Consider the following 25,691-nt stretch of genomic DNA (forward strand, 5'->3'; position numbering starts at 1 on the left):
TACTTGTAAGTGTTTCATGCATGTGTTTTGTAAAAGTATCTCAACAAGAGAAAATGATTTAATTAGAATTTACTTATATACTTAGAACTCCTTGAATATACTGACATGGAAATGGACAGTATGGTAGCTGTTACTGTTATATTTAGGTGTAACAAGCTGTGAAATACATAACAATTTGGATTTTGGAAACTGTATTCTACATTCAACAGATATTCATTGCAAACCTAGTATGTACCATGCACTGTTGTAGGTGCTGGAGATAGAGCAGTGAACATGTCTCTGTACTGTTGGAGAATTTTAATGAGGTGGGCAGAAAGTAACATATAAATTACTGTACATGATGATAAGTGCTAGAATCCCTAACGTACCATTTCTGGATCATAACCTCCTTTCCCCAAAGATTACAACTATCTTGCCTTCTCTGGTGCTTGTTTTCTAGCTTGTCTTTATAATTTTACCACTTAATTATGTATTCTGTAAACACTGTAGTTTTGCCTGCGAACTTTACACAGATTCTTCCAGTGTGGATTCTGTTGTATATGGCTTCTTTTGCTCAGCATTGTGTTTGTGAGATGAACAATGTTGTGGGTAACTGTAGTTGATTAGTTTTCATTGTATTTATGGATGTTAAGGCCTTAAAATCCATCATCTCACAGTATATTTTTGTAGGTATCCGTTTATTTGACTCTAATCAGACCAGGAAAAGCCACAATCAGGAGAAATAAATGCTTTTGACAAAAAACAAGTCTACTTTTCAAAGTATAATGGTAGGAAATCTTTCTTAATAGTGTTATATAAAGGAACTTTGAAAGATTTATTTCCTGGTTTTTTTTTTAAGTGATAAGTGTTGGAGTATTTAATTAAACAGACATATACAAACCCATATTTTGATTCTGTGTTTCCTGTAAAATCAGAAGCCAGTGGCCATGACAAGTAGATTTACATTCTAGTTGTAAATATGAGAAATGTATGTTAATAAATAATATCCCCTTAATATTGAATGCTGATTCTCTGACAAGTACTAAGCTAAGTGTTTTATGTACATTATCTCATTTAGTCTTAACTCTGGTAGGTATTACTCTTATCTCTGTTTTGTAGGTGAGGAATCTAAGGTTAAATTCACTTACTCTAGCTAATTGCACACCTGCTTCTCCACTTTGTAATTCATATGTGCACATGCTTATATGTTCGTATGTTCTAAAGGAGTGTCAGGGAAACAAGTGTGGAATGGTGTTAGGCGAGTCTTTGACCAGACAAGTGACATGAATCATGAAAGCTGGAAGAGAGGGGACTGTGGCAGTCAGAGAGTACAAGCTGGTGTACAGGAAGTAGCTACTGCTCAGCTCTAGCTGATTGCTGATTGGCATGGAGGAAGGCGGGCCAGATCTTCCAGTTTTTCAAAACAGGTTGTAAATCCAGATTTTTCTGTAAATTACCTAGACTCAAGTGTTGCCAGCTGATTTCATTTTTCATACCTTTTTATTGCGAAATATAATACCCATATGAAAGTACATAAAGCAAATGTACATTAATGAATTATTATAAAGTGAATGCTCATGTAATTACCATCCAGGTCAAGGCATAGAATATTGCTAGCTCCTCAGAAGATTCCTCCCTTGCATCTTGCTAATAAAATTACCCTACTAAGGTAGCCACTGTCCTGACCATAAGATTCATATATGATCTTCCTGATAACACCCTTCTTCCCCCAAGGCAACCAGGATTCTGACTTTATGTTTTTAAGATTCATATATGGTTGCATATGAATTCATTCATCTTCATTGCTGTATAGTATTCTATTGTGTGAATATGCTGCAGTCTATTCATTCTACTGTTGATGGACGTTTTGCTTATTTGGCTACTAAGAATAAATTACTTCCATGAGAGACTTGTATGTGTCTCTTGGTGAACATGTGCACATATTTCTGTAGTATATGTATTTAGGGATGGAGTTGCTGCTGGATTGTTTAGTGTGTCTTCAGCCTTAGTAGATGATGTCTTTTCCAAAGAGGTTGTACCAGTTTACACCCTTCATCATCAGTACATGAGAGTTTCTGTTGCTCTGCATTTTCACCAGTACTTGGTATTATCAGACACTTTAATTTTAGCCTTTCTGGTTGGTCTTTAGTACAGTCTCATTGTAGTTTTAATTTACAGTTCTTTGATTAGATGAGGATGAACACCTTGTCATGTTTATGCCCTGTTCAAGTCTTTGTCCACTTTTCTTTGGGATTATCTTTTTCTTATTGATTTGCTTTGTATTTTTTGGATAAAAGCCAGTTGATTATACTTATTATAGATATATTTTCCAACCTGGTGGTTCTCTTAATGGTCTTTTGATGAATAGAAGTTCTTAATTTGAATGTAGTCTGAGTGTAGCAGCACAGAGAAAGGCCAGCAAGGGAAGAGAGTTTCAAGAGGGAGACCTGTCTGTCCGTAGGCCTGATCCTGCACAGAGAGAGGTCAAGTAATATAAGGACTGAAAAGTTTCTCACTGAATAACCGTGAGTCTTTGTCATTTTACTGTATGCATTTAGCCTCTGGAATCTGAATCTTGCGTCTACCACTTAATAGCACTTTTCTCATCTATAAAATGCAGATTATGATAACAGTACCCATCTCAGAGTGCTCAGGCACTCAGCACAGTGCCCAGCACATAGTAGACTTTTATGTCAGCTTTATCTTTTTTTTTTTGAGGAAGATTTGCCCTGAGCTAACTACTGCCAATCCTCCTCTTTTTGCTGAGGAAGACTGGCCCTGAGCTAACATCCGTACCCATCTTCCTCTACTTTATACGTGGGACGCCTACCACAGCATGGCTTGCCAAGTGGTGCCATGTCCACACCCAGGATCCAAACTGGTGAACCCTGGGCTGCCGGGAAGGCAAACGTGCGAACTTAACTGCAGCGCCACCAGGCCGGCCCAGCTTTATCTTTTAAACATTTCACTTAAAAAACATTTTAAGTGAAGCCCATCGTAATATCAGAGAAGAGGCGTATAGGAGTTAGGGGTTTTTGTGTGTGTGCACTTGTGCAAATATTTACTTAATTTATGTATGCATTTACTTATTTGATACCAGACAAAGGTTGGCCTATAGATTTGGAGTCCTGGCTCAGCAAGATGTGCTGTGGTTTCAGAGAAGTTCCATGAGTTCCTGAGATATTTTTGACAAATTTCTTATAATAACATTAAGTAAGAGATGCAGTCTTTAGTCTGATGAATTAGGGAATAGAGATTAAAGACTATTTCAAATCCAGGGCACCTCGCTCAGTTGGGATATCCATCCAGTATGGTGAATGATTGGTTAGCAAATTTTCTTCAGATTTTACCTCCGAAGCACCTCATACTCTTTCCACTTATTCTAGCTGTACTTTCTACCATTTACACCCTCCCCAACACACATATACACATACACACATTATAATCCTCTCTCTGTATTCCTGTAATGGCCTGCTAAGTAGTATCATATCCCTTCTTCCTCCTTACAGTCTGTTTTTCTAAAATGATCTTTTCAAAATCCAAGTTGGATTAGTCCATCAGCCCCCACCCCTACCCTGTGCCCCAACACACACACTCATTCTAAAACTCCTAGGCTTCTTATTACCTTTAGAAGTGAAGACCAAAATCCGTAATATGGTCAGAAAGCTCCTACTGGCATGTTTGGCTCTGCCTAGCCTTCTAGCCTCACCTTGCATCTTTCTTCTTGGGTCTCTATGCTGTCCTCTTTTTAGTTCCTAGCAGGTACTGAGCTTCCTGCCAGGTTCCTCTTTGAGTTCCTCTCATGACACTATTTTTCTTTCCTTTGTAGTACCTATTTAAGCCTGTGATTACATCTTTAGTTGTGAACCCTTTTTTAAAAAAAATAGCTGTATTAACATCATCACACTTCAAAAATAAATTCTAAATCCAAAATCCAACATTTAGTCAATGTAAAGTTTCTAATTGTCTCAAATGTCAACTTTCCTTGTTTAATATGCTTTTAAAGATCAGGTCCAAACATGGTGCTCCTATTGTGATTGTTTGGTATGTCTCCTAAATATCAGGAGAAGTTATGTGATGTTTATATGTCTTATTCCTGGTGACATTAACCTTGATCACTTGGTGAGATACTTACTGTTTTTTCATTTGTAGTTGATAAATATCTTCGTCAAGGTACTACTTTGAGATTGTTTCTCCTCAAACTTTTGCCTACTGACTATATTGGTTGATCTTGCCTGCAGCAATTACTACCGTGTTTTTTCGCTAATAGTGATTTTGTATTCCTTTCATTGCTTCTGCATTCGTTAATTGGAATTCTTCTGTAAGGAAGAGCTGCCTCTTTTTCCTCATATGTCTAGCTCTTTCTACGTATACTTAAAACCATGAGTTTATATGAATACCTTGATTCCAACCCACCATGTTTTGTTGTAACCTTCCCCCTTTTTTGTAAGTTCTATCTCTGACAATGAGAAATCAGGTCATTATCTATCATATATTCACTTATTTGTTTATTCCTGACGTACCTGTAATCGCTTACAGGATTCTTAACCCATCCTACCCCTGTGAGAAACAGATGGACTAACTAGAGTACAGTGTTTGTGTTCTTTTTGTCTTAAAGTATCCAGTCAGAATATTGTTTCCCGCAGTTAGTTAGATTAGTGTTTTTCTTCCCCATCCTCTTCAGTTGTGGTATTCATTTGAAGTAGATAGGTTTATTTGTATTCCATTTTGGATCTCACCACCAAGACTGCTACCATCACCTCCTCCTGGTTGATTTTAATTACTTTTGTTATCTTGGGTATGTGAAACATGACTATACTTCACAGCTCTGCGAAAATATATGCTTGGAAGTGTCATTCTTTCCTCATTCCTACTACCCTAGACCCATTTTTTCCTCCTTTCCCACTTACCCTGTAAGGAATTTCTTTAGTTTCTGATTTACCATTTCTGTATTTCTTTTGTACAAATGAGCAGATACATGTGTATAATCTTATATTCCCTTCTTTCTTACATGAAGGGTAGCATACTACAGATGTTCTTGCACGTTGCTTTATTCACTTAAAGGTATGTTCTTGAAATGGGAGATCTTCACTTTTTTATAGCTGCATCAAACTCCATTGTGTGGGTGTATCAATCTGTTCATCTGCTCTCCCATGTTTGGTCATTTAGTTTGTTGCCAGTGTTTGCAGTTACAAACATTGCAACAATGAATAACTTGTATGTATGCCTATTCACATTGTTGGAGGTATCTCTTTAGGGTAGATTTCTTAGAAGTGGAATCTCTGGGGCAGAAGGTAAGTATGTGTTTAGTTTTATTAGGTAATTCTAAATTTCCCTCCAAAAAGGTAGTACTAATTTGTATTTCCACTAGAAATGTAGAAAAGTGAATGTATCCTCGTAGACTTGTCAGCAGACTGTGGTGTCCTGCTTTTTAATTTTGGCCAGTTTCGTAGGTGAGCTGTGTGGCATCTTGGTATATTTTAATTTGCATTTCTTTAATTATAAGTGAGTTTAAACACTGTTCAAATATTTGAGGGCCATTTTGATACCTTTCTTGTGAAGTATTTGTCTTTTCCCTGTTTTTCTATTGGCTTTTTTGTCCTTTTTCTGCAGTTTCTTATTTCTTTATGTAGTATGTATTGCACCCTCTGTGATGTATCTTGCGAATATTTTCTCCTAGGTCATGAGTTATCTTAAGATTTTGTTTATGGTGTTTTGTTTCTGTGTTTGCTTTTTGGTCATGGAGACATTTTTTTATTTTTTATGTCCTTTATTGCCTTAGACTTTGAGTTATGGTTAGAAAGCCTTTCCCTAAAGCAGCATTAAAGAGAAATTCATTTGAGTTTTCTTCTAGTACTTTTACCTTTTACATTTAGATCTGTAATTCTTTTGGGATTTATTCTTCTGCATGGTGAGATACAGATCTAATGTTATGCTTTTTCCAAATGACTGCCCAGTTCCAATAGCATTTATTAAAAAGTACATCTTGGGGAGGCCAGCCCTGTGACTGAGTGGTTAAGTTCACACACTCCACTTCACACTTTGGCAGCCCAGGGGTTTCGTTAGTTCCAATCCTGGGCACAGACATGGCACCGCTCATCAAGCCACGCTGAGGCGGCATCCCACATAGCACAACCAGAGGCATTCACAATGAGAATATACAATTATGTACTGGGGTAGGGGGTGCTTTGTGGGGGAGAAGAAGAAAAAAGAAGATGATGATGGGCAACAGATGCCAGCTCAAGTGCCAGTCTTTTAAAAAAGAAAAAAAAGTTCATCTTGGGGCCAGCCTGGTGGTGTACCGGTTGAGTTCCTGTGCTCCACCTCAGTGGCCCAGAGTTAGCCAGTTTGAATCGCCGGTGCACTTATCAAGCCATGCTGTGGCAGGCGTCCCACATATGAAATAGAGGAAAATGGGCACAGATGTTAGCTGAGGGCTAATCTTCCTCAAAAAAAGAAAGAAAAAAGTGCATCTTTACTCCAGCAATTTGAGATGTTATCTTTCTCATATACTAATTTTCTCTGTGTTTTGGTGTCTATTTCTGGATTTTCCATTCTAGTCCACTCGTCTGTCTGTCTGCTATGTACAAGTACCACACTTTTAATTATAGAGGCCTTGTTGTAGTATGTCTTAATTATGAGTCCTTAACTTGATAGGGCTAGTTCCCCTCTGATAGTTTTTCTTTTGCAGTGTGTTTTTGAATTTTACCTCTTATTAAACTCAAATGGAAACATACAGTGTGTGTTCTTAGGTCTGTCTTCTTTTGTTCAGCATTGAGCAGTGTTGTGAGATTCATCCATGTTGGTTTGTATAGTTATAGTTTATTCATTTCATGGCTGAGTAATATTCCATTGAGTGAATATTGCATAGTTTTCCATTTTATTGTTGTTGGGCATTTAGATTGTTTCTGGTTTTTGGCTATTAAGAATACTACTTTTGTGAACATTCTTGTAGTGAATGTATGTACACAGTTCTCTTGAGTAATCATAGAGTATGCTTGTTATTGCCAGCTTTCCAAAGCACTTATACCAATTTATACTCATATGAGTTATGAGTTCTGATTAGATTGTTCACTAACACTCCATATTTTCTTTTTCATGTTAGCTTATTGTGTGGGTGTGTAGTAGCATTTCTTTGTGTTTTTAATTTGTATTAACCTGTTGATTAATGAAGTTGAGCACTTTTCCCACACGTTTACTAGACATTTTGACATCCTTTTTTGTAAAGTGCTTTCTCAAGCTCTTAGCCCATCTTTTCTATTAGGCTGTCTGTCTTTATTGATAGAAATTCTTTCTGTATTCTGGATGTGAATACTGTGTTGGAGAGATAGATATCAGCAGGTTACTTTAAAAAACCTAGTTTTACATGAAAATAAATGATATTGCTTCTTTGTTGTGTATGGGAAAAGTCAGAAGTTTTAATACCTAAGTGGCTTGTATTAAGACGGGTATATTTACTCCCTTCTTATTCAACCTTGGTCCATTACTGCTGCCGCCTTAGTGGTAAGATTTTCACCCTCGAGGTGTCTGGTCTTGGAACCAGGAGGGAGCTTCCTGATGGAGTGTGCCTTAAGTCAGACTTAGCAGTTGAAACACAGCTTGGCACCTTTCTACCTTAGACATTTCGTAATTTATTTAAAATAGGTTTGCGATTTAAGGTGAAGTAACGAGGCTGATTTTAAAGAAATGTGGCCTGTTGAGTATACAAATTTGGTCTGTTTTTCATTGAGCGCTTTGTTTGGGAAGTATCATGGTTTTTCGTGTATCTTATTATTTAGAAACCAAAAAGGTCTTTTAAAACTTTTTTATTTTGAGTTAATATTAGACTAAAGTTGCAAAAATATTAGAATTCTCTTATATCCTTCATCCCACTCCTCTTGCATTTTACATAACCATAAAACAGTTATCAAGGGTAAGAAATTAACATTGAGGGGCCAGCCCTCTGGCCGACTGATCAAGTTCATGCACTCTGCTTCAGTGGCCCAGGATTTTGCCAGTTCGTATCCTGGGTGCAGACCTAGCACCGCTTATCAAGCCATGCTGAGGTGGCATTCCACATGCCACAAGTGGAAGGACCCACAACCAAAATATACAACTATGTACTGGGGGGCTTTGGGGAGAAAAAGGAAAAGTTTAAAAAAACATAAAATCTTTAAAAAAAAATTAACATTGATACAATAACATTAACTAAACTTACAGATTGTATTTAAATTTTACCGGTTTTTCCCTTTTCTGTTCCAGGATTCTGAATTACTTTTAGTTGTTACTTCTCTTTGATGTCTTTGGATCTCTAACAGATCCTCAGTCTTCCCTCTGTCTCTTATGACCTTCGTACTTTTGAAGAGAATTGATCAGTTGTTTGGTAGAATACGCCTCAGTTTGGTTTGTCTAATGGTTTCTCATCTTTGGCATGAGTGATGCATTTTTGGCAAGAATATGGTGTAAAAACCATATTGCGTCCTTGGTGCATCATATTAAGGATTCATGATGGTGATAGGTGTTGTTGGTGATGTTCACCTTGATCACTTGGTTAAGGTGGTATTTCTCCACCGTAAAATTACTGTATTTTTGTGATTGATAAATATTTTGAAGGAGATAATGTGAGGCTATGCTAATCCTGTTATCTCCTCAAACTTTCACCTACTAATTTTAGCATGTATTGGTGGATCTTCAACAATTTGTGGAGTTTGCCTGATGGTGATTTTGTCTCCTTTTTTCCTTCTACATTGTTCATTGAAATTCCACTTTAGGGAAGAGCTGTCCCTTTCGCACTTACTTGTTTACTTGATTCTGTCAGTGTGGACTCGTGGATATCTGTTTTATTCTGTGGGTTAAAGTCTCATGCTGTTGTTGTTTATTTTGTTGCTCACTCAAGTGTCGCTCAGGATATTCCAGCTTTGGCCTGTAGAAGCTGCGTCAGATTGGTTCCTGTTGCTTTGACAAACCCCTGTACTTTTTGAGCAGTCCCTTAATTTCTGATGCCACATGATATTCCAGATTCATCTTGTATTTTCCCTGCCCCAGCCGTGGAACCAACCACTTCTCCAGGGAATCCTGGTTCATTTTATTAGAGAATAGTATTTAGAAATTAATATCTCTATGCTAGCTGTGCTCATTGCTGTTGGGTTTTTCTTTCTTCTAGGCTTGCTCAGCAGACGGGGCTAGGCAATAGACATGTGCTTACTAACCTCTGAATATCTACATGACTTTATTTCTGTATTTATCTGTATATATATTTAAAATCATGAGTTTATTCTGATACCTCAGATTTCGATCTCACATCATAGATTCATTTTAGCCTCCCTCCTTTTCTTATTGATAACATTTTTCTCCAACAATAGAAACCCAGCTCTCCTTATCTACAATGTGTTTGCTTATCTTTCTAGTATACACACAAAATAGTTTCAAATTTTTATCCATACCCCCCGGAGCAAGACTTAGTCTAATTAGGCTACAGAATTTTTCTACAATTCTTTTAGTCTTTGGCCTTACAGCCATCAGTCAGGATACTGTTTTCCACAGTTACTTAGCTTCTTTTCTTCCCTGCCTTCTTCAGTGTGGTCATATTATTCATTTGTAATACAATTAGGTTCATTTGTTACTATTTGTATTCCATTTTGGATCCTGCCCCACCCCCCCCACACTCCTTTATTGCTTTTAATGGTTTATTTTTTTTGATATGTGAAAGATACATATCATAAAACAATACTGCTCTTCTAAGAGTCACAGCTACACAAAAAGTTACTCTCAGAAATATCACTTCCTCATCCTCCCTGCTACCCCATCCCCTTTCCCGTTTCTACTTGGAAAGAATTTGAAGAGTCTTTTATCCATCATCAGCCATTAGAAAATGTCCAGCTAAAAATAGTTTTATTTTTGATAACTGAAGAGCCCTCAAAGTTCTCTAGAGTATCTGTAACTGTCCCTGATGAAAATTTCTCCATGTTTAAGGTGCATATAATGGTAACTTATTTAAGCTGATATTCCATACTTTGATCTTAGAACAGCAGCAAATATAGTGATTTATCTGTGGCCTTACATTTTAAGCTAACTTCCAGCTTTGATCAACCAAAAAATTCTGTATCCACTTATGTCTTTCTTCCAACTCTTAATGTTTTCTAATCATATCCATCTCATCATTTGTCTCCTAAATTGTCACCCAAAGGGTAGATGCACAGTATTTGAAAATTTAACTGGTGTTGAGTATAGTGAGGTGTAGGATGCTAAATTTACTTACTTTCTATTGAAATGGTCATCCTACAGTTGCTGTACTGTTATTTTGGTCATTATTTTAATTCCTATGCTTAGTGAGTTCCTCTCTTGTATTTGTGAAGTTTGTTGAATCCCTGAGTGTTTCCAAGACCTCCCTTCATTTGATGTTAGATTTATCTTTTTTACTACCGATTGGACATCTCCATTGTGAGAGTTTAATGGATAGCCCTTCAGATCTATCTAAATGTGTATTTTCCCCACCTTTTAACGCGTACACTAGTCTCTTTCTTGTACTCATTTTCATAGCAGAGATAACAAAATTGAAACTAAATACTTAATTGAAATGTCAAGGAGGATCAGGGGTCATCTGTTTTATTTACTAAAACTTAGGTTGTACTTCCTAAGTTCCTGGCTCAACCTCATCTCAATAGGTGATCTTGCTTTCTATTTTGGTTGGAAAAAAGCTAAAAAAAAAAAAAAAACGAAAACACTTTGGAGGGCAGAAGAATTCAGAAACCATCCAGTGTAGCAGCTCTGCTCACAGAAGGAGCCCAGAAAGAGCAACAGAGTGTTATACCTCCGTTTACTGCTTGATTTTCTTAAGGGAGGATTGCAGGTCATCAAGAAAGAGTGGTCACCATGCTTTATTCAAGAGATAGTACTGAATAAACTCTTTTAGATGTATACTTAATAATATTTAAGAGTCCAACAATTTAAAGAATATAAGGAAATTTTATTCTTTTATGATATCTTCTATTTTTATATTTTGGAGTATTCTCTGGACAGTAAGTTATGTTTTATGTTAGTTCCTCACTGGCTGTTCTTTCTCAAGTTCCTTTGGTTCCTCCCCCCCGCACCGCCCCAGCCCTTAAGTATTTGTAGTCCACAGAGTCATCTTAGTTCTTTGGCAGTTGGATCTTTGCTCTTGGTTTCAGTACTGCTTCGTTGATTACTCCTGGATGCTTATCTACTCCAGATCTCAGTCTTCATCTTCACGCCTGTATATTCAACTGCCCATTGCCTATATCTGCTTCAGTATTTCCATAGGCATCTTAGGTTAAGGATATCTAAAATTGGATTTGTGATCTTTTCTTTCTTGCTTTTTCACTCAGCTGCCTGGTTCAGAAACCCAGCAGCCATCTTTAACTCCTCCCTCCTTTTCACTTTAACTTTCTAACTGGTCTACCTGCCTCAAATTCATCTTCTACTTAACAGCCTTCAGAATGAATTCTGGCTGTATCATTTGATAGCCTAAAGTTCCTTAGTGTCTTCCCATTGGGTTGAAAGTCCTTAGCATTGCAGTACAAGGCCTTTTGTGGTAGTCCTTTTGCATCCTGTTTTTTTACCCTTTTCCTGTTCTACAAATTTTATAACTCAGCCATACCAAAGCCTTCATTATTTGCAGCATCAGCAACCTTGCTGACATGCTTTTTCTTCTTCCAAAACATCTTTCTCCACTTTTTTTCCTGGTCATCCTTCAAGCTTGAACTCAAGTGTTACTTTCTCAGGGACTCCTGTCTTCACAGCAGGCAGGGTCAGCTCCATCCTCCATGACACCTCTTACATACACCATTTATCCAGTGTTATTGTAAGCCTTCTCCTTGAGTCCCTAGAGAGGAAGAGGGACCTATTTCTGGTCCTCCACAGCACTTAACATATCTGATGAATGTTTGTTGAATGAATGAGTGAATAAATGAATGGATTGTTTTTAAAATTATAGTGCAAAGAGTGGTAAAATGTAACTGGCTGTGTATTTAGATAATGTTAAGGAGTTAAGATTTTCCTTCATTTGGAGAACACTGTAGTTATTCTATTTGGGATTTGATCTTCTCCCAATTACAGGTTCATCCATTCTCGTCAGTTCTTGTGTCCTCCTGTCTCTTCCCCATTTGATCTGTAATCAGCCCTAAAGGACAGTGAAACTGCCTAGAATTGGGATCTGAAGTTTTGGCAGGAAGCCATTTGGAGTTGGTGATCTGAGTAGTGTCTTTGCCAGCTGGAGCTTAGAACAGAGAAACCAAACAAACTCTTGGCAGATTTTGAAATGCAACTTTTTGCTTCAGTAATTGTGATTCTAGTCATTTGACGCTGACTTAGAAATGTACGTAGAACTCAGAATCCAGTAGCCACTAATTGAGTCACTCTTGATGCCTGCAGTGTTTCACTAATTATTGAATTGCAGCCTATTTGGAATTGGAATTATACTTGGACTCCAATTGGAATTGTAGTCTGACAGAATTTTGGAGCTGGAAAGGACTTCTTACTTGAGATAATTTCATCCAGTTTCTTAATTTTATAGGTACGGAAAACTAAGGTCACTGTCTAGTTAATGGCAGATTTGGGTTGTGATCTCAGTATTGCTCGTCTGGTTCATTTTCTATTTAACAGCATCTTTCAAAGTTATGAGGGCATGGTAGTGCTGGAATCATGCTTAGAGAAATAGCACCTTTTATTTGGTCTCTCACAAGCCTAAATGCTTTGGGAATGAGTATTGATTTACCAGGAGATCTTCATGCAAATTATGCAATTATGCATTCTGCTTTTATTTAAATAAGAAAAATGACAACTAAGCAAGTTTATAATAAAGATGTTGTTTTAAAAATCATTTATTTGAATAAGTAATAGATGAACTTGATAAAATACTACAAAAGGGTTCACAGTGAAGAAGTTCAATGCCCCCTTCCCCTGCCCCATTTCTGTTTCTTCACCCCCAGGCCACTTGTATTCTTCGAACGGACACCTCCCTCTCTTTTGTTAACTAGAATAAAGTATCAGAATTCTTAGTCATTAATGAGCATTTTTTCTTTATGTAGTGCTCATGAAAATAATGCCTAATAAGTTTCCTAGTACTAAAAATGTTTTTATGTCAATTTTAGCCTTCAATTTCTGAGTGATTTACTGTAAGAAGCTCCTCCCCCCCAACATTTTATGATCATTTTCTTTCTTTCCTTTTTTTTTTTTTTTGAGGAAGATTAGCCCTGAGCTAACTACTGCCAGTCCTCCTCTTTTTGCTGAGGAAGCCTGGCCCTGAGCTAACATCCGTGCCCATCTTCCTCTACTTTATATGTGGGACACCTACCACAGCGTGGCGTTGCAAGCGGTGCCATGTCTGCACCCGGGATCCGAACCGGCGAACCCCGGCCACTAAGAAGCGGAATGTGCGCACTTAACCACTGCGCCACCGGGCCAGCCCCTATGATCATTTTCAAACATAGCAGAGTTGAAAGAATTTTACAATGGGTACTTGAATCCTGACAACTGAGATTCTACTATTATATTTTAGTGTATTTGCATTATCACAAGCCTCTGTGTTCATCCTTCTCCTCATCCCTCAATGCCTTTAGAAGTCCTCAAGTCCTGCTGGTTATACAAACAACCAGGGATAGAATTTCGCTGCTTTGCCACTGAAGGAAACCAAAGGCTGGAGAGTGGAGAGAGATGGCATGGTCCACAGTTTAAACTAGGAATACATTTTTCAGTTGTTTTTTTAACCCCCCAAAGTGATAAAGATTGGCAAGGTATAATAACTCATTTATATTATGCATCAGATTGGTTAATGTGCTGGTCAAGAGCCTAACTAACCCATATTTTTGATGTTTCATTCTCTCTTGCCTTCTTGTACATTGATCTCCCTTCTGAAAAATCAAGCTAATAAGACTGTGTTTGGCTTTAACGGAGAAGTGAGCCTATTACATTACCCTTTTTTGGGAGGCCATTGAGTTGGTTGAGATGTCCACTTTTCTGATCCCTCCAAAGAAGAGACAGTAATTTTGATTGGAATACTGAGAATAATTGCTTTAGTATTTTTATTTTCCCCCTTTACTTATTCAAGCAAAATAATTTGTTTCTCTTATTGTACTCCTCCAAAAGTTTGTACATTGAGATCTTAATGTATAGCTCCTTTACTGACAGAATACTTTTTTTTTCCTGCTTTTTTCTCCCAAAATCCCCCAGTACATAGTGGTATATTTTAGCTGTGGGTCCTTCTAGTTGTGGCATGTCAGACGCTGCCTCAGCGTGGCCTAATGAGTGGCACCATGTCCGCGCCCAGGATCCGAACCAGCAAAACCCTGAGCCTCCGAAGTGGAGCGCACGAACTTAACTACTTAGCCACGGGGCCGGCCCCCGGAATACTTTTTATAATTAACAATAAAACATAAAATAATCTTCTTATAAATATCATTTGATTTTCCTCAAAGCAAAGTTAAAAATAGATATTGAATTTCAAAGGGGATTTGTTGAATGTTGTTTAAAATACTTCGGCGATTTATTCTGATTGGGAATGGAGAAAGGAAAGCAAAAAGAGAAAATACCTAATGAAAAAATGTCACCCATAAGCCCCTCACTTTGAAGATGATCTATGTTAATATTTTGTGTATCCTTTCAGCCTTTCTTTTCTTACTCACGTTTAAACAAAATTAGGATAACAGTGTATAAGCTTTTTCATAACCTGCGTTCCCCCCATTAAATAAATTTCCCATTTGATTAATATTCTTTTACAAAATGGAAAACTGTGCTGGTCATTAAAATCATATGGAGGATGATAAACTGTTTCATACCAAAGAATATATTTCGAGGCACTTGCCGGCTATCAGATCACTTTCAGTTTGCCCTGATAGGAAGGGGATTAAAAAGGCAGTGAAGCAGGCTACTGGTTAAAGAAGTGGATCAAGAAAAGAGGAGCTTAGAGCTGTGCAAGCAGTTCCCATTTTTAATTAAGTCAGCTAAGATTGGAGAAACTGGCAATTATTGAAGATATTTTTATCATGTATATTTTAGTAGGATTCTTGATGTTTGGCAGAATTACTCATATCATCATTGCTTCACATTGGTGGAGGAATTTTTTTTAATACATAAATCTTGGTCAATTTTTGTTAAAAAAAACAAAGCAGCTTTGTTTCCAGCAGAGGTCTCATTAGAGGGAGATTTTTGCTGCACTTGATTGGAAGATTGAAACAAAACGCTAGTAAGGTTGGCAGTTCTTATCTATGGGAGTGAACAGAGATCCTTTTTCTCCCTCTCTTATTCATCTGGCAGGAAAGTTAATCTAGTTGCTTTGAATTTAGGGAAGTAGGCTCTCTTTATGGGGATTCATTTTCCAAAGTGACATTAATCTTCGATTAAAGTTGCTGTGGAAAAGGAAAAATGGGCCCATGGCACCTTGATGGACATGTTCTCATGATGGAATGATGGCCAGTGTAATAGAAGTCAGATCTTACTTGTGAAACAGGCATTTATTATAATGGATAACTAGTGATGTTCTGAAAATGTCATGGTTATTATTCTCCCCTCCCACCCTACCTTTTGATAATTCTGAAAAAGCCTTTTTAAGAAAAATTTGTTTGTGAACATTAATTTCTTAGGAGTTCCAGTTCCATAAAATGATAGCATTAAAAGAGACTGGATTATTTTAAGCCTTTAAGAGTAATTAACCCAATTTATAAGAAGTTTATTTTGAATTCTTTAGTTCTTATCTCTTGGGTAGTAATTTATTTTGCTCTCTAGTAAGAGGTTCTTGACAGGAGATGAGACTGAACTACTCTGTGGTTTGAGTAATACCTGTGTTGAGGCTTGCATCACTTTTATTATTATGGTGATTCTTGGGGGGTTTTTTGGCGTTGTTTTTTGCTTTGCTTTTTTTGCATCTCCTCTATGCTTGTGTGCATTATACATATACTAGAAAAGGCATTTTTTTTGTTGGGGTTATAAACAAAGCTTGAAAAGATAATTCTGTAGTAAAACTGAAACTAGGTGGAGCAGTAGGGTTTAAATGTGATATTAAAGCGACCATTGACCAAACCTATCAGATGGCCTTATCTGTTTTCCTGTAACATGTATATTTATATTTACTGAGTTCAGAGGAATTTGACTTTTCCTTCCTTTGCACAACATAAAGAATGCTTTTAACTGTTTTATGCATCATTAGATATTTTAAATAATACTATTCCAACTTTTATTCTTTTCTGTCTGATGTTAAATATAAAGTTCAGAATTAGCTGGAATACCAATTTCAGCTGGCATGAAATGAGTGTAGAGGCATCTGTCCAAATTAAGTTAAAAACAAAGGAAGTTCCTGTGTGTAGTTTCCTGTCTCTTACAACAAAAACAAAAGCAAACAAAAAGCCTTCCATAACTATTAAGCTTCTTTCAGAGTATCTAATACTACAAGTGCAAATTTTGGTGTTTCAGTGTGCTAAATTGTTTGTGTTCTCATTCACTTTATTAAAGACATTTTCTTAAAAGATAAATGATATGTTTTTCTTTTCCTTTATCAGAACACAGTAATGGAGGAAACAGCTATATGGGAACAACACACAGTGACGCTTCACAGGGTAAGTTTCTGTTGCGGTAAATAATCTGTGTGTAACTCAGGATACTGGCAGCTTTTGAAAACAATAGAGGAAAACCAGATGTCAGGAAGCCAGAAGAAAGGGGAAAAACTTTTCTGTATTCCTTTGTTTAAAATTAGAGTTGCAATAAATTCTTTATTAAGGTTAAAAGTGAACATGATTTTTTTTTGGTGTATGTTTTTGGTTGTTATTTGTATATTTGCTGTTTTTATTCCTGACTTAAGAAATTAAGTGATTTTTTAAAAAAAATTTTAAGTGATCAGCTAAGAGACACTGTGCGTTGGTATAAATTGTAAACTGCTTCAGCCTGTCTGCATATATAGGCATGTGTTGTATGGTTGGGGTTTAAAATTAAACCAGGTCATGTGGTTAATAAAATCTTAAAAGATACTTGGTGATTTGAAACATGTAGACCGAAGCTATTGCTTAAGCAGTTGCAGATGGGCAGAGAGCAAATGTCAGTAAGCTGGGTAAGAGTAAGAGCTTTGTCTGAAGTGATAGTGCCCTGAATTTGAGTCCTAGTTCTCCCTGTTTCCCTTTAGAAATGCACAAGTAATCCATCCCCCTTCTACAGCCTTGGTTTTTCACATATTTAAAATGGGGCTAATGGCACCTAATCATGCTTGACGAAAAGTGAGTGCCTCCCATAGCTGTCCCTTTCCTCCCTTTGAAGAGAGCTGACTCTACTGATTACCCTTCCCTTTAGAGAATGTATAGAAAGAGAGGAGACAGCATTGAAATACTTCACACTTACTGTTTCTACCAGCTATGTCCATCAGCAGGAAGATGGCAAGGGGGAAAATCATGGTCCTGAACCATGCCCTTGATTATCTCATGAATATTTGAATCTGCACATAATAGATAATGTACATATAAATTAATTATTAAAAAACAGTGATTTCAGATAAGATATAGTCAACTTTTTTATGTCTCCCTAAATGATGAAATCTTTTAATTTATAAAGCTAAAATGGCCTTTCTCTGTTCGAAATGTGCTGATAGCATATTTAAATCATATTGAACATATAACTTCATACCTTATAATTGTTTAGTTGACTGGTTATAATAGAATAATTTGGTATTATTTTATCACTTTACATTTATTTTCTTAATAACTTTATTGTTTTTATTGGTATAATTTACATACAGTAAAATTCATCCTTGGTGTACAGTTCTAAGCTTGACAACCATATATGATGATGTGACTACCACCACCGTCAAAATATAGGATAGTTCCCTCACCCTGAAACTTTCCCTTGTGCCCATTTGTAGTCAGCCCCATCCCCTCTCCCCAGCACTTAGCAACCACTGATGTGTTTTCTGTTACTATGCTTTTACCTTTTCCAGAATGTCATGTAAGTGAACTCATATAATATGTAACCTTTTGAGATTGACTTACACTCACCTAATGCATTTGAGATTTCTCATGTTTGTATTAATGGATAATTCCTTCTTATTGCTGAGTAACATTCCATTGTATGAATGTAGAATAATTTGCTTATTCATTTTCCAGTTTTGATACATTTGGGTTGTTTCCAGTTTTTGCTAATTATGAATAATAAATCTGCTGTAGTGTAGGTTTTTGAGTGAACATAACTTTTCATTTCTCTTGGGTAAATACTTAGGAATGGAATCACTGTGAGGCTCTTGTAAGAGCTGCCAAACTGTACCATTTTACATCCCCACCAGCAATGTGTAAGAGCTCCAATTGCTTTGTATTCTCACCAACACTTAATCTTATCAGGGTTGTTGTTTTTCTGGTAATTTCAGCCATTCTAATAGGTGTGTAGTGCTATGTCATTGTGGTTTAGTTTGCAGTTTTCTAAAGACTAATTATATTGAGTATCTGTTTATGTGCTTATTTGTTATCCATATATCTTCGGTAAAATGTGTTAAAGTCTTTTGCCCATTTTTAATTGGGTTGCTTTTCTTATTATTGAATTCTTTTAAATCGTAAAATACACATAACATAAAATTTACCATCTATTTAAATCTTTTGCCAATTTTTTATTTGGGTTATTTGGTTTTTAATTGGGTTGTTTGGTTTTTATTTGTAGGAGTTCTTTATATATTCTGTATTTTAACCCCTTTTCAGATATATGACTTGTAAATATTTTTTCCCATTCCATGGATTGCCTTTTCATTCTGTGGATTTTGTTCCTTGGTATACAGAAGTTGTTATTGAGTTTTGAGAGTTCTTTATATCTTCTGGATACAAGTTCTTTATCAGGTATCATTGCAGATATTTTTCCCAGTCTGTGGCTTGCCTTTTTCCTTCAATTAACGGTGTCTTTTGCAGAGCCTAAGTTTTAAATTTTGGTAAAGCCCAGTTTGTTAGTTTTTGCTTTTGTCAGTCATGCTTTTGGTTTTGTATCTAAGAAATCTCTGCCAAACCCAAAGTCATGAACATTTTTTTCCTGTGTTTTCTTCTAGAAGTTTCATTTGAGTTAAATTTTGTATGTTAAGAGAGATGGGCAGGGGGATTTTTTTTTTTAAATACAGGTGTTCAGTTTTTTGAACAACCATTTATCCTTTCTGCATTTAATTGTTTTCTACCTTTGTCACAAATCAATGACCATATTTATGTGAGTCTTTCTCTAGTGTGATCTGTTGATCTATGTGTCTATCGTTCTGCCAATTACTTCTGCCTTGATTACTGTAGCTTTATATTAAGTGCAGAAATTAGAGTGAATCCTCTAAACTTCTTCTTTTTTAAATTGTTTTGACTATTCTAGTTCCTTTGCCTTTCTATATAAATTTTAGAATAAATTTGTCAACTAAAAAAAATCTGGGATTTTCATTGGGATGGCATTGCATCTACAGATCAATTTGGGGAGAATTGACATCTTAACAATATTGAATCTTTCAAGCTGTGAACATGATGTATCTCTCCATTCTTTTATTTCCTTCATTACAGTAGTCCCCCTTTATTCACAGTTTTGCTTTCTGCAGTTTCAGTTACCCACGGTCAACTGCAGTCTGAAAATATTAAATGGAAAATTCCAGAAATAAACAATTCAGAAGTTTTAAATTGCATGCCATTCTGAGTAGTGATGAAATCTCATGCTGTCCCTCTCTCTTCTGCTCTGGACATGAATCATCCCTTTGTCCAGCATATCCATGCTGTATATACTACCTACTCGTTAGTCACTTAGTAGCCAGCCCAGGTATCAGATTGACTGTCACAGTGTTGCAGTGCTTGTGTTCAGGTAACCTTCATTTTACTCAATAACGTCCCCAAAGTGCAAGAGTTGTGATACTGGCAATTCGGATATGCCAAAAAGAAGCCATAAAGTGCTTCCTTTAAGTGGAAAGGTGAATGTTCTCAACTTAAAAAGGAAAAAAAAATCTTATGGTGAGGTTGCTGTGATCTACTGTAACTTTTATTACAGTATATTGTTTTGATCTATTTTATTAGTTATTATTGTTAATCTTTTACTGTGCCTAATTTATAAATCAAACTTGATCATAGGTATGTACATTGTATAGGAGAAAACATAGTATATAGAGAGTTTGATACTATCCGCGGTTTTAGGCATCCACCGGGGGTCTTGGAATGTATCCCCCATGGATGATGGGGTCTACTGTACTGTTTTGTAGTTTTTGGCTTATAGATCTTGCACACATTTTGTTAAATTTCTAGTTAAGTGTATTCCGTGCTTCCTAGTGCCATTCTAAGTGGCATCTTTTTTAATTTCAACTTTTGATTGTTCACTAGTATGTAGAAATACAATAGATTTTTTTTTTAATAGTGAACTTAGAACTTTTCTAAACTTTCTAGTTCCTTGGCATTTTTCTGTGTAGACAGTTATGTCATCTGTGAATAGAGGCAGTTTTATTTCTTCCTTTCTGATGTATACAGGCATACCTTGGAGTATTGCAGGTTTGGTTCCAGACCACCACAATAAAGCAAATATTGCAGTAAAGTGAGTCATATGAATTTTTTGGTTTCCCAGTGCATATAAAAGTTATGTTTACACTATACTGTAGTCTTTGTTCAATAGCATTATGTCTAAAAAAATGTATGTGCCTTAATTTAAAAATATTTTATTGCTGACAAATGCTAACCATCATCTTAGCCTTCAGCAAGTCGTAATCTTTTTGCTGGTGAAATGTCATACCTTGATGTTGATGGCAGCTGACTGATCGGGTTGGTAGTTGCTGAGGGTTCTGGTAACTGTGGCAATTTTCTTAAAATAAGACAACAATGAACTTTGCTGCATCAATTGACTTTTTTTCACACACTATTTCTCTATAGCATCCAATGCTGTTTGCTAGCATTTTACCCATAGTAGAACTTTTTTCAAAATTGGAGTCAGTCCTCTCAAACCCTGCCACTACTTTATCAACTAAGTTTTTAGAATATTCTAAATCCTTTGTGGTCATTTCAACAATCTTCACAGCATCTTCACCAGGAGTAGATTCCATCTCAAGAAACCACCTTCTTTGCTCATCCTTAAGAAGCAACTCCTCATCCATTAAAGTCTTAGCATGAGATGGCAGCAATTCAGTCACATCTTCAGGCCCCACTTGTAATTCTGGTTCTCTGGCTATTTCATCTGCAGTTACTTCCTCCTCTGAAGTCTGGAATGCCTGAGTCATCCATAAGGGTTGGAATCAACTTCTTCCACACTCCTGTTAATGTTGATATTTTGCCCTTTCCCCATGAATCACGAATGTTCTTAATGGAATCTAGAATGATGAATCCTTTCCAGAAGGTTTTCAACTTACTTTGCCCAGATCCATCAACGGAATCACTATCTATGGCAGCTATAGCCTTATGACATGTATTTCTTAAATAATAAGACTTGAAAGTCGAAATTACTCCTTGATCCGTGGGCTACAGTACGATATGTGCATTATGATGTTCAGCAGTAACATCAAAGATTACTGATCACAGATCACCATAACAAATACAATGAAAAAGTTTGAAATATTGCAAGAATTACCAAAGTGTGACACAGAGACATGAAGTGAGCAAATGCTTTTGGAAAACTGGCACTGATAGACTTTCTTGACTCAGGGTTGCCACAAACCTCTAATTTGTAAAAACACAGTATCTGTGAAGCAGAATAAAACAAGGTATGCCTTTACGCTGGTTATTTTTTTTCTGCCTTATTGCACTAGCTAGGACTTCCAAGATATTGTTGAATAGGAATGGTGAACAGACATCTTTTCCACATTCCAAATTTTAGATGAAAGCATTCTGTCTTTCACCCTTAGGTATGATGTTAGCAATAGGGTTTTTGTAGATGCCCTTCATCAGGTTAAGGAAGTTGCCTTGTATTTGTATTGTGCCATTTGCTAGATTGAGGAAGAAGTTCCCTTTTATACTTAGTTTGCTGAGAGGCTTTTTTTAAAATCATGAATGGATGTTGAATTTTGCCAGTGCTCTTTTTGCAAGTATTGATTCAGGTTATCATATGAATTTTCTTAGTCTGCTGGTATGGTCAAATTTCTGGCTTTTTTGCATGTGGAACAGCCTTGCATTCCCAAGATAAATTCTACATTTTTGTGATGTATTATCTTTTATATTTTGCTGGATTGATTTGCCAACGTTATGTGAAAATAGTTGTTTCATAGTTGTTCATGAGGGATATTGGTCAGTACTTTTTTCTTAGATTTTCTAATCTGGTTTTGGTATCTGGGACAGCTATTGCCGCAAAACAAACAGTTGGGAAGTATTCCTTCCTATTGTGTTCTCTGGATGAGTTAACGTACAGTTGATGTTATTTCTTCCTTAAATGATTGTAGAATTTACCAGTGTAGCCATCTGTTCCTGTAGGTTTTTTTGTGGAAAGACTTTTAACTATAGATTCTTTAATTTTACGTAAGACTATTCAGGTTACGTATCTCTTCTTTGTTATCTTTTCGGTTTTTTGGGTAGCTTTGGTAGTTTGTATTTTTCACAGTGTTTGTCCCTTTCATCTTAAGTTGTCAAATTTATAGACATAAAATTGTTCATAATATTCCCTTATTTTAATGTTGTAGGATCTGTAATGGTGTCCCTTTTTTATTTCTGATATTGGTATTTTGTGTCTTCTCTTATTTCTTGGTCATTCTGGCTAGAGGTTTAATAATTTTATTGATCTTTTCAAAATGCCCTTTATATTCTGCTTTCTATTTCATTGATTTCTGCTCTTATTTTAATATTTCCTTTCTTCTGCTTACATTGGGTTTAAATTGCTCTTCTTTATAGTTTCTTAAGGTAGAAGCCAGATCATTCGAGACCATGGGTATAATTTGACATTATCATGTTACATTTGTTTTTCTCAGTACCTTTTCAGTTTTTAGATAAGCAGAATAAAATAAAATGCACTTAAATTAGCTAAAGTATGTTTCTTCTTACGACTATTGCCTGGTTTTGTTAGGAATTCAGGTGTGGGAAAATACTAAGTGTATTTACTATAGATCTGTATCTCATTAGCTTAGGCCAAGTAGGAAAAGATCCTGAATGTTGAGAAAACAGGATCTGATTTTCTCGATGTGTTAAAAGTGTCATACCAACTCACCATGGTAATTGTAATACTCAGGCGAGTCTGAGAATTCATGTCTAGAAGATTAGCCTAAGTTCCATTCTGTAGCTGGCCTCTTTCTAAGCTTCTGTTTTCTTTTGCCCTGAGCCAGGTACTAGCCCAGAAAAATGTCATCAGAACGTACATAGAAATAAGATGAGTATATAGTTCATAGTTGTTTGGTTTTTATACATGTTAACTGTTGTGCTGGGAACCCAGAGCTGTGTTGCCTCTGGGCCTCATCCAAGAGACACTGTGACAGAATGGGAGTCCTCAACAACTCTCCCCCCCAGGAATTGGTTTTTGAAGATTTTTAAAAATAGCCATGTCAGTGCAAGCCAAGTGACTTATGCAAAACCATAATTCACTTGACTTCATTCTCTGAGGCTGCAGAACTGTATTTTCAAATATCTCAGTCCTTTGGTATTCTGAGTTGATCCAGAATAAAATTTAGACTTTCTAGAGGATTGTCAACATACTTTTGCTGTAGAGACCCAAATAATAAATAAATATTTTAGGCCTTGCAGTCCGTAAATCTCTATCACAACTACTCAGCTCTGCAGTTGTATTGCAAAAGCAGCCATAGACAAAAGGTAGACAAATGGGTTTGGCAGTGTTCCAGTGAAACTTTATTTACAAAAATGGACAGCTAGCTGGATTTGGCCTGCAGGCCATAGTTTGCTGAGCACTGATCTGGAGCAGTGGCTCTCCAGGTTTATTGTAAAGAGGAATCACTTGGGTTATCCCCAGCTACCAGAGATTCTGATTCATTTGGTCTGGGATGGGGCCCCTAATATGCGTTTTTTAAAATGTTCCAGTTTGAAATGGAGAGCCATAGCCTCTGGCATCATATTTTTAAGAAACATTGATGGGAATGAGAAAGTCATTTTCCTTCAGGTGAGAAGTGGGCTTTTGGCAGCAGTATAAGTGAAGGAGATAATTTGAGGCTATATTCTTTTGGAAATAACCTGGAGTATAGAGACTGTATGTTGCCAAATAAGGGCAAATCCATATTCTTTGACATCTGATGGTCACTTATACGAAAAGAAACTTCGTCTCTAAAAAAAGAGTAAAAGTCCTGTAGATTAAAACTCTTAACATTTTCTTCTATTTACTGTCAAGAATAATACATGATCTGCTTTTATAGTGCCTCATTCTTCTATGTGCATTCTCAGAGGAAACTTTCTTCATTTAGAATACTAAAAACCAGGGAATGCAAATCCTATTCATTCTTCAAGGCTAAGTAATTTTTTAGTGCTCTGTTGTATACTAAGCACTATTATAGTCCCGGGAACTGAATCAGAGAACAAAAATAGGTGAGAACTCTTTGCCTCATGGATTCTCATCTCCCCATTGGTCCTCAGTTGATTAGATGAATGTATACCTTGGGTAGTTGTCTACCCTGTCTCCTACTGTATTATAACATTCTTAAGAGTAGGAATTTTTTTTTTTAAGATTTTTAAATTTTTTCCTTTTTCTCCCCAAAGCCCCCCCAGTACATAGTTGTATATTCTTTGTTGTGGGTCCTTCTAATTGTGGCATGTGGGACGCCGCCTCAGCGTGGTTTGATGAGCAGTGCCATGTCCACGCCCAGGATTCGAACCAACGAAACACTGGGCCGCCTGCAGCAGAGCGCGTGAACTTAACCACTTGGCCACGGGGCCAGCCCCAAGAGTCGGAATTCTTAATCAATTTTATATTCCCTTAGTGCTTGGTACTTAATTACGCCCAGGAAAACTTAATTTCCTAGGAGGCCAACCTATTCTGCAGAGTCGCTCTTTGAAGGTCTGTACTACCATTGTCCCATAGCAATATAATGCAAACCATATGTGTAATATAAAATTTTATAGTCTTCACATTAAAAAATGTAAAATATTGGTAAAATTAATTTTATAATCTTACTTGACTCGTAATCGAAAATATTGTCATTTTCAACATGTGATCAACATTTAGAAGTTGATATGCAGTCATATATTGCTTAATGATGCGAACATGTTCTGAGAAATGTGTTGTTAGGCAATTTCATCATTGTGTGAACATCAGAGTGTACTTAAACAAACCTAGATGGTGTATCCTACTACATACCTAGGCTATATGTACTACTAATTATATGCGATCACCATCATATATGTGGTCCATCATTGACCGAAACTTTGTTATGTGGCACATGACTTTACTTTTTTATTCATGCTGAGTCCTATAAAACCAATGCACATTTTACGATTTCAGCACATTTCAAGTTAAGACTAGCCACATTTAAAGTGCTCAGTAGTCATGTGTCTAATGGCTGTCATATTGGCAGTGCAGATCTATAGCTTGAGATCCAGAGGGTCCTATGTTTCACTCCTCCTGCCACTGCAACATACCACCCACACTTTCTTTAGTTTCAGATATTCTCTTAGAAAATGCACTTTTTTTATAATCCTTTAAGAAATGAAGTAAATACTCAGGAATGAACTGGTCATCTCTACTTTTTAATTTTCTGAAAAAGAATTATGTAAAAGATTAAATGAGTGTGTACTAAAGACTTAAATAGTGAAAGTATGTTGAAAGCAAAGAAGCTAGTTAAGAGATAATCTAAGTTTGAGCAGCTAAGTGTTTCAACAAGGGAGATGGTTGAATAAGAAGTAAACTTG

At 36.4% G+C, this 25,691-nt stretch overlaps 1 protein-coding gene across 23 annotated transcripts in view; it reads left to right on the forward strand.

Moving 5' to 3' along the window:
* TJP1 (tight junction protein 1) overlaps nucleotides 1-25,691 on the forward strand; it is a 236,065-nt gene that overhangs the window by 134,324 nt on the left and 76,050 nt on the right. For all 23 annotated transcript variants that reach the window (XM_070571641.1, XM_070571543.1, XM_070571546.1 and 20 more), the window contains one exon: nucleotides 16,467-16,523. In XM_070571641.1, coding sequence (XP_070427742.1) covers nucleotides 16,476-16,523 — 48 coding nt within the window. In that variant the 5' untranslated portion in view covers nucleotides 16,467-16,475. The remainder of the gene's footprint in view (nucleotides 1-16,466; nucleotides 16,524-25,691) is intronic.

This window comes from Equus przewalskii, chromosome 1 (assembly GCF_037783145.1).
Source record: "Equus przewalskii isolate Varuska chromosome 1, EquPr2, whole genome shotgun sequence".
In the NCBI taxonomy this organism is placed as follows: domain Eukaryota; kingdom Metazoa; phylum Chordata; class Mammalia; order Perissodactyla; family Equidae; genus Equus; species Equus przewalskii.